This window comes from Onychostoma macrolepis, chromosome 25, assembly GCF_012432095.1.
Source record: "Onychostoma macrolepis isolate SWU-2019 chromosome 25, ASM1243209v1, whole genome shotgun sequence".
In the NCBI taxonomy this organism is placed as follows: Eukaryota; Metazoa; Chordata; class Actinopteri; order Cypriniformes; family Cyprinidae; genus Onychostoma; species Onychostoma macrolepis.
The window spans coordinates 24,371,698-24,384,817 of NC_081179.1; the positions used below are offsets into that span (position 1 = coordinate 24,371,698).

General features: G+C 40.4%; 1 protein-coding gene across 3 annotated transcripts in view; it reads right to left on the reverse strand.

The window, feature by feature from the left end:
• Nucleotides 1-13,120, reverse strand: part of pamr1b (peptidase domain containing associated with muscle regeneration 1b) — a 100,254-nt gene that overhangs the window by 42,137 nt on the left and 44,997 nt on the right. For all 3 annotated transcript variants that reach the window (XR_009269268.1, XM_058766482.1, XM_058766483.1), the window contains exon 4: nt 7,229-7,343. Coding sequence is in view for 2 of the 3 variants with exons in the window: in XM_058766482.1 (XP_058622465.1) it covers nt 7,229-7,343 (115 nt within the window). In the remaining variant the exon portion in view is untranslated. The remainder of the gene's footprint in view (nt 1-7,228; nt 7,344-13,120) is intronic.

Here is a 13,120-nt window from a genome sequence, read left to right on the forward strand (position 1 = left end):
TGGAAAATCTCTCCATGTTTCTTAATGTTATCTCTTAAAGGTAGCAAGGTGAAAAGCAATGATCCTAGTACTGAGCCTTGCAGAACTCCATAACAAAGTTGTCATTGATATGATACTTCATTTACTGATAACAGTCAGATAAGTACAGTTTTAACCATGTCAATGCAATTCCACTAATGTCAACATGATTTTCAAACCTATCGAAGAGAATGTTGTGGTTGACAGTATTATTAAATGCAGCACTAAGGTCCAGTAACCCTAATATAGAGGTGGAACCATGATCAGATAATAAGTTAAGTTAATTGTACTGTAACTCTGATAAGTGCAGTTTCATTGATATGAAATTATCTAAAAGCTGACTGTAATTCCTCACAGATACCATTTCTTTCCAAGAAGGAGCATGGTTGTGAAGACACTACTTATTCTAGAATTTTCATAGAAAAAAGAGATTTGTTGGTGCCGATAGCCTTGTGGGCAGCTCACATATGGCGCAGTTGTGCTTCGGGTGACCCAGGATCGAATCCCGCCCCATGGACCTTTCCTGTTCCTACTCCCCATCTCTCTCTCCCACTCATGTCTTGTCCATATACCCACACTTGCGGTCTTGGCCACTTGAGAGCGCATGCGCGCGACAGAAAGTAAGTGTGAAAGACTGTCCCAGATCTTAAAAATGGCAAAGCACAGTGCCCTTAACACTCCACCGCTCCGGAGCGCTATTTGAGGCTTTGTGTATCCCATCATGTTCTGGAAATAAATTGTGAAACCTTTTGCCAGATCTCGCGAGAGGTCATGGAAACCTTTCCAGTGTAAGTTAAATATTAATATAATAATTAGATATTACATATAATTTGGTAGAAAAACTGTGTTTTTACTTTTTATAGGTGAAAAGATGAGTAGTGGTGATATTTATTTTGTACAACATTTGCAACTGCTTTTTATCACTTAATTAGAAGCAAATTACGTCACGTTCTGTCATATACTGTCCTGTCATAGAACATGTCTTTAGTTAACAATTCTGTAGAATTAAGTTTTTAATAAGAGGTTAATATCAGCTGGTAATAATGAGTTAATATTAGGAAGCATCTATGTTTTTTGGAAGCATCTATTTTAATAGCTTGGTAGGTACAGGGTTTAACATTCATGCTGTTGATTTAGATAATTTAACAAGTTATTATTCCTCTCCTAAAACAAATAATGACTGAAATAATGACTTTCTGATATCTTATAAGTAAATAAATTCATAATGTCAATACTGCTGTAACCTGTCGATGCTTTATTGTTAATTTAGCCATGGTATCAAATAAAAACCTAGGATTATGTTTGTTTTCTTCTAAAAGAGTTAATAAGTAAGCAGATCTAGTAATTTTAAGGCCTTTGTGTAGGTAAGAATAATATTTTTCAAGCTGCTTTCTTCAGAGCATGAGTTTGCGTGTTATACCGTGGTATCAGATTGTTGATTTTGCAGCCTTGACTAAATGGAGTATGCAAGACAATACTTAAGATAATACAGGATAATGATAATATCTGAGATATTGCTCTGCTGCAGAATTTCAATGTCATAAACTTTGATTCATGCAACAATGTTAAATCTAAAGTATGATTACGACAATGAGGGGGTCCTGACAAATGTTCTCTAACCCCAGTTGAGTTTAGGATGTCTAAAATTGGCATATTTTTCTACTGTCACACTCTGTGTTGAGGGACGGACATGTAGACGAGATTGTGAGAAAACAGGCTTTATTAATCTACAAATAGGAATAATCCAGACAAGGGCAGGCTGGTGACACACAAGTTATAGACATACAAGAACCGACCAACAATGAACAGGCAGGCAGCAAAAATACAGAGACCAAACTAAGGTGACAACTAAAAAGACAGTGAAGACGGTTGGGGATGGCACTCCCGATGGAGAGCTGCAGTAGGAGGTTTAGCAGGTGGGCAGACGACTGGGAGGAGGACAACAAATGGTGGAGCTGATGGAGGGATGAGCCATGGTGGAGGAAGGGCTGACGACTCCAGGGGGCCGAGTGACAGAGGCGGAGCCAGAGATAAGGGAGCCCAAGGTGTAGACAGAGAGCTGCAGAGCCAGGGCGACACAGATGATCCGGAGGGCCAAGGCGGAGCAGATGGCTCAGGCAACTGAGGTGCAGGGGGAGATGCAGAAGACTGCAGTATAGCCGGAGCGACAGAGGACCAAGGTGGAACTGGAGAGAGGGAGGAGCCAAACTGAGCCAGAGGGATGGAGGGACGAGGTGAAGCCAATGGAGAGTAGACCCGAGGAGAGGGCAGGTAGACCGACCAAGGTGGAGCACCCTCAGAGGCGGAGCTTTCCTCTGCGCCCTCGATCTCCACTATATCTTCCTCCATGGGCATGCTTCGTTACCAGCTCACGCACCTAATCAGACATCGGATGAGGCTCTGGCTCGATCTTCAGCTCTGTAGCTCCTAAAGGTGATGGCTCGTTGGTCACGGCGGGCTTTGGCTCTCTGTCTGTGGTGGGCTCTGGCTGATGCTTCGTGCAGCAGGGTGGTGCTTGGCTGAACTCTGGGTCTGGTGTCATGGATGAACCGCATGATACCAGCACCCACTCCATGTAGTCTGTGAAGCTCCTTCGAGGACCCTCCCTGGACAACTGCGCATGTGTAGCGGTGTTCAGTCCAGCGTGCAAGAATGCGTTCAGGCAGTCGTCCGGGAAGGTGGTCAGATGTCAAGACCAAGGAACTCCTCCAAATGCTCTTTGAGGGAGCGGTTCCCCTGCTCCAAGCAAAGCAGGGCCATCACGGCAAACTGGTCCATGGTAACGGAAAACAAAAAACTGACAAAACAGGAAAATAAACGGGGTAGAATCACATCTATAAACTTTGTTGGTCGGGTCTTCTGTCACACTCTGTGTTGAGGGACGGACATGTTAGATGAGATTGTGAGCAAACAGGCTTTATTAATGCACAAACAGGAATAATCCAGACAATGGTAGGTTGGTGACACTCGAGGTATAGGCTTACAAGACCCGACCAACAATGAACAGGCAGACAGGAACTTAAATACACTGAACAAACTAAAATAATGGCTAGACACACCTGAACTGAATGACGAAATCAAATCAAAAACCATAACAACTAACAAGACGGTGAAGACGATGCAAACAGAAAGTCCAAACTAATAGAAACCGTGACACCTACTGTATATAAACAATTATGAGTTTACAATATCTGCAAACAGTATTAATTCAGTGGGAAATAATTTAATGTATGTGATTCCATAGGGCTTTAGACAATGTGACTATTGACATTATGTTATTTTGCACTGTAGAGTTCTTAAGAAAGAATAATAGAGAGCACATGTAAATAAACTGTGCTGTCAGTGGCACAATTCATTCTTGGTGAACTCCCTCAAACATAATAATCTGACCATTTTATTGACTCCCATAAATATTTAAATTCCAATTAAAGGATATTATATATTTTATAAGACTTTTAATTGGCTTTAATGTAAACATAAAATATAGAATAACAGTTCCTGTCTTTTATTAATCCAAATTCAGGTTTTCAGGTCTTGTTTTCCTCCAGCATGAAGAGGTAATGTTTTCCTGGCTCTGAAACACTGACATGCATTTGTTTTCCTTGCAACAGGCCAGTAATGAACTATTGCCAGACTTCTTGACTGTGTCAGATTTTCCTGATTGTTCAGTACTTCATATTCTTATGAATCATTTTTTACTTTACTGTTGGATTCGATAAGACATGATGATGATGTTGACTCGAGACTTCAAAACATCTGAGGAACATTTGACTTGACTTTGTTGGATTAAAATTCTACTTCAACTAATAATTGACTACACAAAAAATAATCAATTTGGTTGCATTTGTTAAACATCAGATATGCTCACTAGAAATTTAGAGTAGAGGGCTGCATTGGGATTGGGATCTTGTGGGATGCAAATCTCGTGGGAGCAGGCAGTTTAACCTTTACTGTGGGCGGGAGTGGGCAGACAAGAAAACATAACACTACTTATTATCATAAGTGGAATGGCATTTACGCTGATATTAGTCTGTCTGTCTCATTCTTATTCCGAGGTTCCTGACTGTCTCCAGACCAGATGTTGGATCAGCACCTGATGACCACTACAGCCCTGAATGTCAATGGAGACCACAACAACTATGAGCCATAGAGACCTATTCCCTGCGCAGGTCTTGTCGACTAGACAGCCAACAGTCCTCTGCACAGAGGCTGTGGCCTACACACACACACACACACACACACACAGATAAATATAATGGTAACTAAAATTATTGTCAGCATTTATGAATATTTTACACTTTTACTACTAATAAAGTTTATTGAAGCTATTGTCAATAGCTAATCAATAGCTAATCCCCTCACACCTTCTGCAACCAATCTCTCCCACGCTCTTACCGTCACTCACACACATCATCAACACATCCATCCTCACAGGCATCTTCCCCACTGCGTTCAAGCAGGCTCGGGTAACCCCACTGCTCAAAAAACCTACATTAAACACTTCTCTTATAGAAAACTATAGACCTGTCTCTCTCCTTCCATTCATAGCGAAAACACTTGAACGTGTTGTCTTCAACCAGGTCTCATTGTTTCTTTCACAGAACAACAAACTGGACGCTAAACAGTCAGGTTTCAGGAGTGGCCATTCAACTGAGACTGCGCTTCTCTCGGTCACTGAAGCCCTGCGAATTGCAAAAGCCCATTCCAAATCATCAGTCCTCATTCTGCTGGATCTATCTGCCGCGTTTGACACTGTCAATCATCAGATACTCCTCTCCACCCTCTCATCACTGGGCATCGCTGGAATTCCACTTCGCTGGTTTGAATCCTATCTCACTGGTAGGTCTTTCAGGGTGGCCTGGGGAGGGGAGGTATCCAAAGCACATACACTGGTCACTGGGGTTCCTCAGGGATCGGTTCTTGGACCCCTCCTCTTCTCCACATACACTACATCACTGGGTCCCATCATACAGGCACATGGATTCTCCTACCACTGCTATGCTGATGACACACAGCTCTATCTCACCTTTCAACCAGATGATCCAACGGTAGCTGCACGGATCTCAGGCTGCATGGCGGACATCTCGGCATGGATGAAAGAACATCACCTTCAGCTCAACCTGGCAAAGACTGAACTTCTTGTCTTTCCCGCCGCTCCAACTCTACAGCATGACATCACAATCCAGTTAGGTTCATCAACAATTACCCCATCAACTTCGGTCAGAAATCTTGGTGTAATCTTTGATGACCAGCTGACCTTCAAAGACCACATTGCAAAGACTGCTCGATCTTGCAGGTTTGCACTACACAACATCAGAAAGATCAGACCCTTTCTGACGGAGCATGCTGCACAACTTCTTGTCCAGGCCCTTGTCATTTCTAGGCTGGACTACTGCAATGCTCTTCTGGCTGGACTTCCATCAAACACAGACAAACCTCTACAAATGATTCAGAATGCAGCGGCACGACTGGTCTTCAAGGAACCCAAAATAGCCCATGTTACACCTCTCTTTATCTCATTGCATTGGCTACCAATCGCAGCTCGCATCAAGTTCAAGACACTGATGCTTGCTTATAGAACAACCACAGGCTCAGCACCCGCCTACATGCACTCACTATTAATAATCTACATCCCCTCCAGAAGTCTGAGATCTGCTAGTGAGCGACGCCTCGTGGTACCATCACAAAGAGGCTCAAAATCACTCTCCAGAACATTCTCGGTCACCATTCCTGGCTGGTGGAATGATCTTCCCATCCATATTCGGAGTGCTGGATCCCTGTCAATCTTCAAGCAACAGCTGAAAACTCATCTCTTTCGACACTACTTGACTTCACCCTACACATTAAAAAAAACAAACAAAAAAAAAAACTCTTTCTCCTTATTTATTCCTTCCCTTGCTAGCTTGTACTTATTTAAACAATCCCTGAGACTTGGTGTTACAAGCACTTCGTTTGTCGGATTGCCTCTTCAAGATGAATCGCTTTATGTATTCCCCAAATTGTAAGTCGCTTTGGATAAAAGCGTCTGCAAAATGACTAAATGTAAATGTAAATGTCAATACATTTCAGTGACTATCCAGACAATATGTATGCTTTGTATATTTTGCATATTGGGATTGTAAACTTTATTTGCACTGAAAACATAACGGTTCCTGGCAGTGAAGTTTTGTCTGAGCATGTCAGAAGCTGCAGTGTTCCATAATTCTGTCACAGAATTCAATTATTGCATAACATCTCAAACTTAAAGAAACCATTAAAGAGAAAGAAATGTCAGAGATGTCAAAAACAAAACAAAACAACAACAAAAAAAACAATAAAATAAAATACAATAACTAAATAAATAAATAGAAATCACTGCACATAGTTTGAAACAATATAAATAAATAAATAAATAATTAGTCCAAAACAAGCTGTTTTGCTTTTGTATGATTTGTTCTGTATATATATATATATATATATATATATATATATATATATATAAAAAGGTAAAATAAATATTTTCCGGATGTATGCATCAAAACAGTGCCCTACCACGCATCAAGCAGTCAATACAGCACAGTCAAGAATAACTTAAAGAGGTTGCCTGCTAAACTGTGTGTGCCTGTGCTAAACTTTACTAAACTGTGGAGTTTTGATTCTTGTTGCTGATTTGAATGGTGATACTCCCGTTTTAAGTGGCCTTTCATTTTTGACCAGAAATGTGCATGCTTTTCTGATGTTTATTTAAGTTTTCCGTGTCTTTTCCCCATGTTACTTGAAATGTTTCCGTTTTGAATCGTTGTTACACGTGAGGAAAAAATAAACGATCAGTTGTGGGACTATTCTTTCATAAACTGCATACAATTCATTTCAGAACTTTCTTTTTTACCATCCGTTACTGAAAATGAAATTACTGCTTGATATGTCCTGATCTCAAAGTTTACACACATTTTTAGTTCATGAACTGGATCTCGCTCAGGACATGTGCTGGCTGTGGAAGTTTGGCCAGGACCACTTCCAGAATAGATCACTGGGGCATTTTTGTCCCATCTATAGCTTTGGTTTACTTAAACATATTTCGGGGACAAATGTGTACCCAGGAATGAGCTAAATTTAACATGTCTGCTTTTTGGGGGCATTTTCATTTGTAAATGTATACATAGAAACTTGAAGTCTTTGGAATGTCCCAGTTTATCTAATGTCTCTGTGTTTGTGTAATTTCAGTTCTCACCTCAGATCAATGGTGAAAGGCCGGTCTACTTTTAGTGTCCACTCGCAGCGGGCATTGTTTGGGTAACTCTCCAGAACCAGGTGACCTTGCCTCTTATGAATCACTCCTCCACATGCTAAAAAAGCAGACAAAGTCAGTAAAGTTGCTGTGTCAAATGCATTAAAAGCAAATACCATACTTGTATTGTGCTCTGTCCAGGAACAACAACATTACATGCATTTAACAATATCTGATATTCAGTCATTGTCAGACATGTAAGCAGAAAGAACAGTAGTAAGTGATATTCAGTATGTCTGGACCTAAGGAGGCGCTACAGTCTGAGAAAACTAAGAACTCTTATGAGAATCAACATTTGAACTCTGTCTCACAAACAGGAAAAGACGAGAAGACAGTGAAAGTGAAAGAAAGTGAAGTGACATACGGCCAAGTATGGTGACCCATACTCGGAATTTGTGCTCTGCATTTAACCCATCCAACGTGCACACACACAGCAGTGAGCACACACACACTGTGAACACACACCCGGAGCAGTGGGCAGCCATTTATGCTGCGGCGCCCGGGGAGCAGTTGGGGGTTCGGTGCCTTGCTCAAGGGCACCTCAGTCGTGGTATTGAGGGTGGAGAGAGCGCTGGACATTCACTCCCCCCACCTACAATTCCTGCCGGCCCGAGACTCGAACTCGCAACCTTTGGATTACGAGTCCGACTCTCTAACCATTAGGCCACGACTTCCCCTAAGACGAAAAGGTTCTTATTCTATTAGGATTAACCACCATTAAGATTCAAAATAAATAAATTGGAAACAGACTTCTCCCAGGCCTTTCACAAAAATGACCTCCTGTGTATATATGAGATGCATCTTCCCACTGAAATCAAAGCCACTCACAACCCCCAAATGTGATATGCTAAATTACATTTGGTCACTTCAGGGTTTATCTGGCTATTTAAGATATGACAAAGGGTTCAAGCAATCTGTAGACAGTCTCCTGCAGCTCTCATTATCAAGTAACATTTCTAAATTCTCTCCTTTTGATATTATTGTATGTTTTACATGATTGATCAATGTTTTATATTCTTTGAATTGGATTTTGAATTATTATTGATTACCAGATGAATAAAGAATGTTTGATCTTATTCTGACATACTCTGAAATTATTTTCTCAAGTAGATTAAGTGAAGGTGTATGTTCAGGCAAATCTGCGTCCAAGGTTAGTGCATTCTAGATCTCAGGTTAGATGGAGCATGGGGCACATCAGGTGGGATGCTAGATTACTGACTAATGGGTTGACTTTAGTTAAGCTGTATGCGGTTGCATTAACTTTAGGGGCTAGTTATAGTCATAAGGTTACTAGTCATAACCGCTGGTTATCATCCCAACTTTATTCAAGTTGTACATAGTTATTTCTATCATGACAACTCTCAGAAGATTTTAGCATGGTAATGGTTATGACAATGTTAATGTATTTGGTCTTGGCGGAATAGATCTGCTACTCTGCTGCTGCTTCTGCTGCTGGTTATTGCTGTAGTTGTAGATTATTGCTGCTGCTGAGATAACGCCTGGTGCTCGTCGAATAATTATCGACAGCAAGACGAATATTATTATCCGTCAAAAATACATATATGCACCTATCTTTAGTGATGCAGCGTTGAGAGTTGCTTCAGAAACGTGCCGCGGTGTTGCTGATCATCTCCGGTGGTCGTCTCGGAGCTGTAACACGACTGTGACTGTTTACATTCAACATACATTTGACAAATAATTTTCAAGAGAATACATTATGGCAAGGAAACGAAGCGTCGTCACAACCTTCAATTTAGGGCTGTGCTGATAGATGATAGTATCATATCGACGATAGTTAGAGATATCGCCTGTTGCTGATGCCTATTATCCGTCAAAAATATAGCCTCCTATCTTTAGTGGTGCAGCGCGAGTTGCTTCAGAAACTTGCCGCAGCGCGGTTGATCAGCTCAGGTAGCCGTGTCGGAGCCGTAAAAAAGTGCCACAGACGAGTGCAGTGTAAATAAGAGGTAAGAGATTTATTCATCATACAGAGTGACACATCATACAGCTTCACTGATTATAACGGGAGTGTTTTTTAAAGAGCATATAATACTCGCGCAAGACTGAAGTCAGTTATGATGTTCTTTGGTAATATAAATTTTCTTCGCTCGTTTTCAGTTTGAATAACTGAGGAAATGTAACCGTTTGATTAACTGCTCATCATCAAACATTTAAGAACATTCTTCCTCTCCTGAAAGATTCGCACACGTCTCTGTCTCCTCAGCGCCATCACAAGCCCCTACTGGCAGCTCCTAACCACTTGAGAGACCTCTCGAGCCGTCTTAAATAACTGGGAGAGTAAGAGTGATGCTTAGCTTTAAGAAATTTGATAACTTGTTTTTATACTTAAGTTTGAAAGTAGGAGTAAATTTCATAGATTCTCAGCACTTAAGACCAAAATGGCACTTTGAGAAGCTTGATAAATATGGGCCCAGATCTATTGCCAAGACATTTGTACTACTGCTGCTCCAGAGAGCCATGAGACCGCATGTTTGCTATGTGAGCCTGGACCGCTTTGCTGAATGGCCTAATGCTAGTAGACTAGTGCTGTGTGTACCTGATTGGTTGACCAGATAGCTTAAACTAGTGACTTGAGTTAAATGTGTTTCTGGGCAAAATACTGTTTTTTTTAAAGATGTATTTTTTTGGCATTTTTAGCTTTTATTGTGTTAGGATAGTTTAGAGTTGCCTGGAAGTGAAGTGGGAGAGAGAGGGGCAGGATCAGGAAAGGTCCTCAAGCTGGGATTTGAGCTCGGGATCCCTGCAGTGCAATGGCACTGTATGTTAGCGCACTGCCCACAAGACTATTGGCACCGGCAACAAAATACTATTTCATAGTATTAACCATAACCTCTAATTAATATTTCAGCTTTATTCAAGTTGTAGATAGTTATTTTAATCATCAGGGGCTAGATAAAATGCTGTTGAAGTATTAACAAGCCTGGGGAGGCATACTTCATAGTACTAGAATAATCTCTCATTATTGTTTGAACCTTAAAGCTGCAGTCCATAACTTTTGGCGCTCTAGCGTTTAATAAACAGAACTGCGTGCGTCTTGTGGAAGAAAATTGTAGCCGCAGCTACTTCTCTCTGTTTATGTCTGTGACGAATCACGCAGGTACTGGGCTACTCCGTGGCGGTACTTACCCGAACCAGTCTAAAATAGTCAGAATATAAACACTTATTATAGGCGCACCGTAGTGATTCAGGACAAGCCAAAAACACAGTTTGGAAAATGGATTCATGGTGTATTCGCTTATTATATAAATTTAGTAAATTTTGAACACAAAAAAGTTACGGACTGCAGCTTTAACTGCTATTTAAAGCATGGCAGGCATGGAGTGGCCTATTAAATAGTATTAGTCATAATGATCAGACTGGCAAGTTTGTGACTGCTGCATAAAAGAAATACAGTAACACACTGGAACCCTTCCACCGTGCCATTGGCAGCATTATACTTTTTTATACATATATGTACATTTATTGGAAAAATACCACCACTGGTAATTCACACTGAATCAACAGTCACCAACCAATGGCAATCAACACGTTCTTGTGGTTTTGTCAGATCAGTGTGTTACCCTGTCAGTATCTTTTGGCATGAGCGCTTGTTTTTGTTTGTTGGGTAATGGAATGTCTAAGAAGTGATGATCTAATATGTTAATCGGCGTTGCACAGCTTCTGTCGGTGCAGTATGAATTAGTCTTTAAGCTGCTTCATATGGAACAATGTTAACATTTTAGATTAGGAAACACTATTCACTATTAACTAGCCATGCATGTTACTAGCATATTGGCTGTTTATTAGTACTTATAAAGCACATTAATGCATGATGAACACATTGTAGATCTGTTAACTCTACCCTATGCATATACATAAGTACAACAACTACCATTCTTACTATTAATAAGCAGCAAATTAGGTGTTTATTGAAGGAAAACCCTTAGGCTTGTAGCCGGGTAAGGTATAGCCCAGGTATGATTGGCTGATGTCATGCCAGCCGGTGTGTCCCTACTTCTTTGTGATTGGTTAACATGGTTTAAATCCTATGACCTATCAGTGTTGGCATTGATAATATAAAAAGGGAAGGGTTTGATTTCTCAGGATGCATCATCCTTGGTACTAGACCTTTGTGGAAGTACGTCATTATGAACAAGGGATAGGGGTTGGTGCATCTTCCTGTTGTTGTGTTTTAGCAGTTAGGCCTTCGACCATGCATTTTGCTACATGGTAAATCTCTCTCTGTGTGTTTGCACATCCAGGGGTTTCCAGTAACTTGGTCGGATACGAATGTACATCAGTGATGTGACTGTACTGCTGCTTTGTTTTGTTTTTTTAGTGTTTGTTGGGTGACTATTTTACTTTGTTTGTCTTGGTCTTATTTTGATTAATTTTGTTTGTATGGGGTTTTTTTTTTCTTTCTTTTATTCATTCATGAGCAGCAATTCCTTAACTTGTGTGAGTTAGCTGGGGACGCAAGTAAGATATTTGGCCCTGGTCGGCCATTTTGTTCCTCCGGTTTGTGTATATGACTGCTCATTTTTACCCTATTGTAATTGTTACTTTTTTTTAATTATAATTTTTTTCTGCCGTAAAACTGATCGTGCAGCCCAAACCGTAAGGCCTAGTGACTTGAAACTTCATTGTTGCAATCCTTGGGTCAGTGTGAACAAAAGTGTATAGGTGTATACCGTTTTTACGCAAAATTTACCTATATCTGAAACCTAATTTTGTAAAATAAAACTTTATAAAACTAGTCCTAGGTTTTTCGCCCGATCGGAACCAAACCAATTCAGAAATATTCTGTGGACATTGAATATCAATAATTATCAAAAAAAAGTTGAAATTTCAATTTTCGCGCGAAACAGTACAGCAAAAAGCGTCTATGCTAACGTTAGCCAAATGTTAATTGAAGTATAACTCTTGAACGGAATGAGATATCTTCACCAAACTCAGTACACATGTGTACGAGCTCAATCTTTGGTCAAATAAAAAACAAAATTGCGTAGCTCTGCCACTTGGTGGCGCTATAAGACTGAAAAAAACATAAAAACAGCTATAACTAGGCAACCGTTGGTCTGATCGGCTTGACATTTTGTATGCAGTGTCTTGGTCCAAAGTGGCACAAGTGTCTATGAGGACATTCGCGTATGGCCGCCATTGGCCAATGAAGTTTAAGCACCTATTTGACACGGTTAACAGAGGTCGATCGGAACAAAACTCGGTGGGCATGTTCGACTCATGGCCCTAAAAGTCTGTATGAATTTTGAAATAATTCGGCCACTAGTTGGCGCTAACGAGAATTTTTGTCTCTGTAATCACATGGTGTTTCACACATCCACACAATATGCATATCATTTGATAGATCTCTTCATAATGAACAACTTTGCCTCAAGAACCATTGCTGTCAATCAAATCGTTCATTAAATATTCACAAAAATGTCAAAAACCTACTTTTGCAAACTAGTCCCTGGTTTTTCGCTCAATCTCGATCAAACCACTGCAACGCAATTCTCTGGACTGTCTAGATCAATAATTATTAATAGTAGCAGAATGGCATAGTAAAATTCAGATACAATGTTAGAAATAATATTAGAAGCAGTCTGCATAGCAACCAATTATATACCTAATATGGCAGGGGCAGCAGAAAGTACTTTTAGTTGCATGAAATTTCAGTGACAATGCATGGATGGTCAAATACAGCAATTCTAGTATTTTCATGGAGTGCAGCAGCAGTATCCATAGAATTTCAGATTGCGTTATTAGCGAATTATTAAAAGCAGTATGCATAGCAAATCAAATTATGCGTTTAGCTGCAGCAGCAGTAGGTAGACC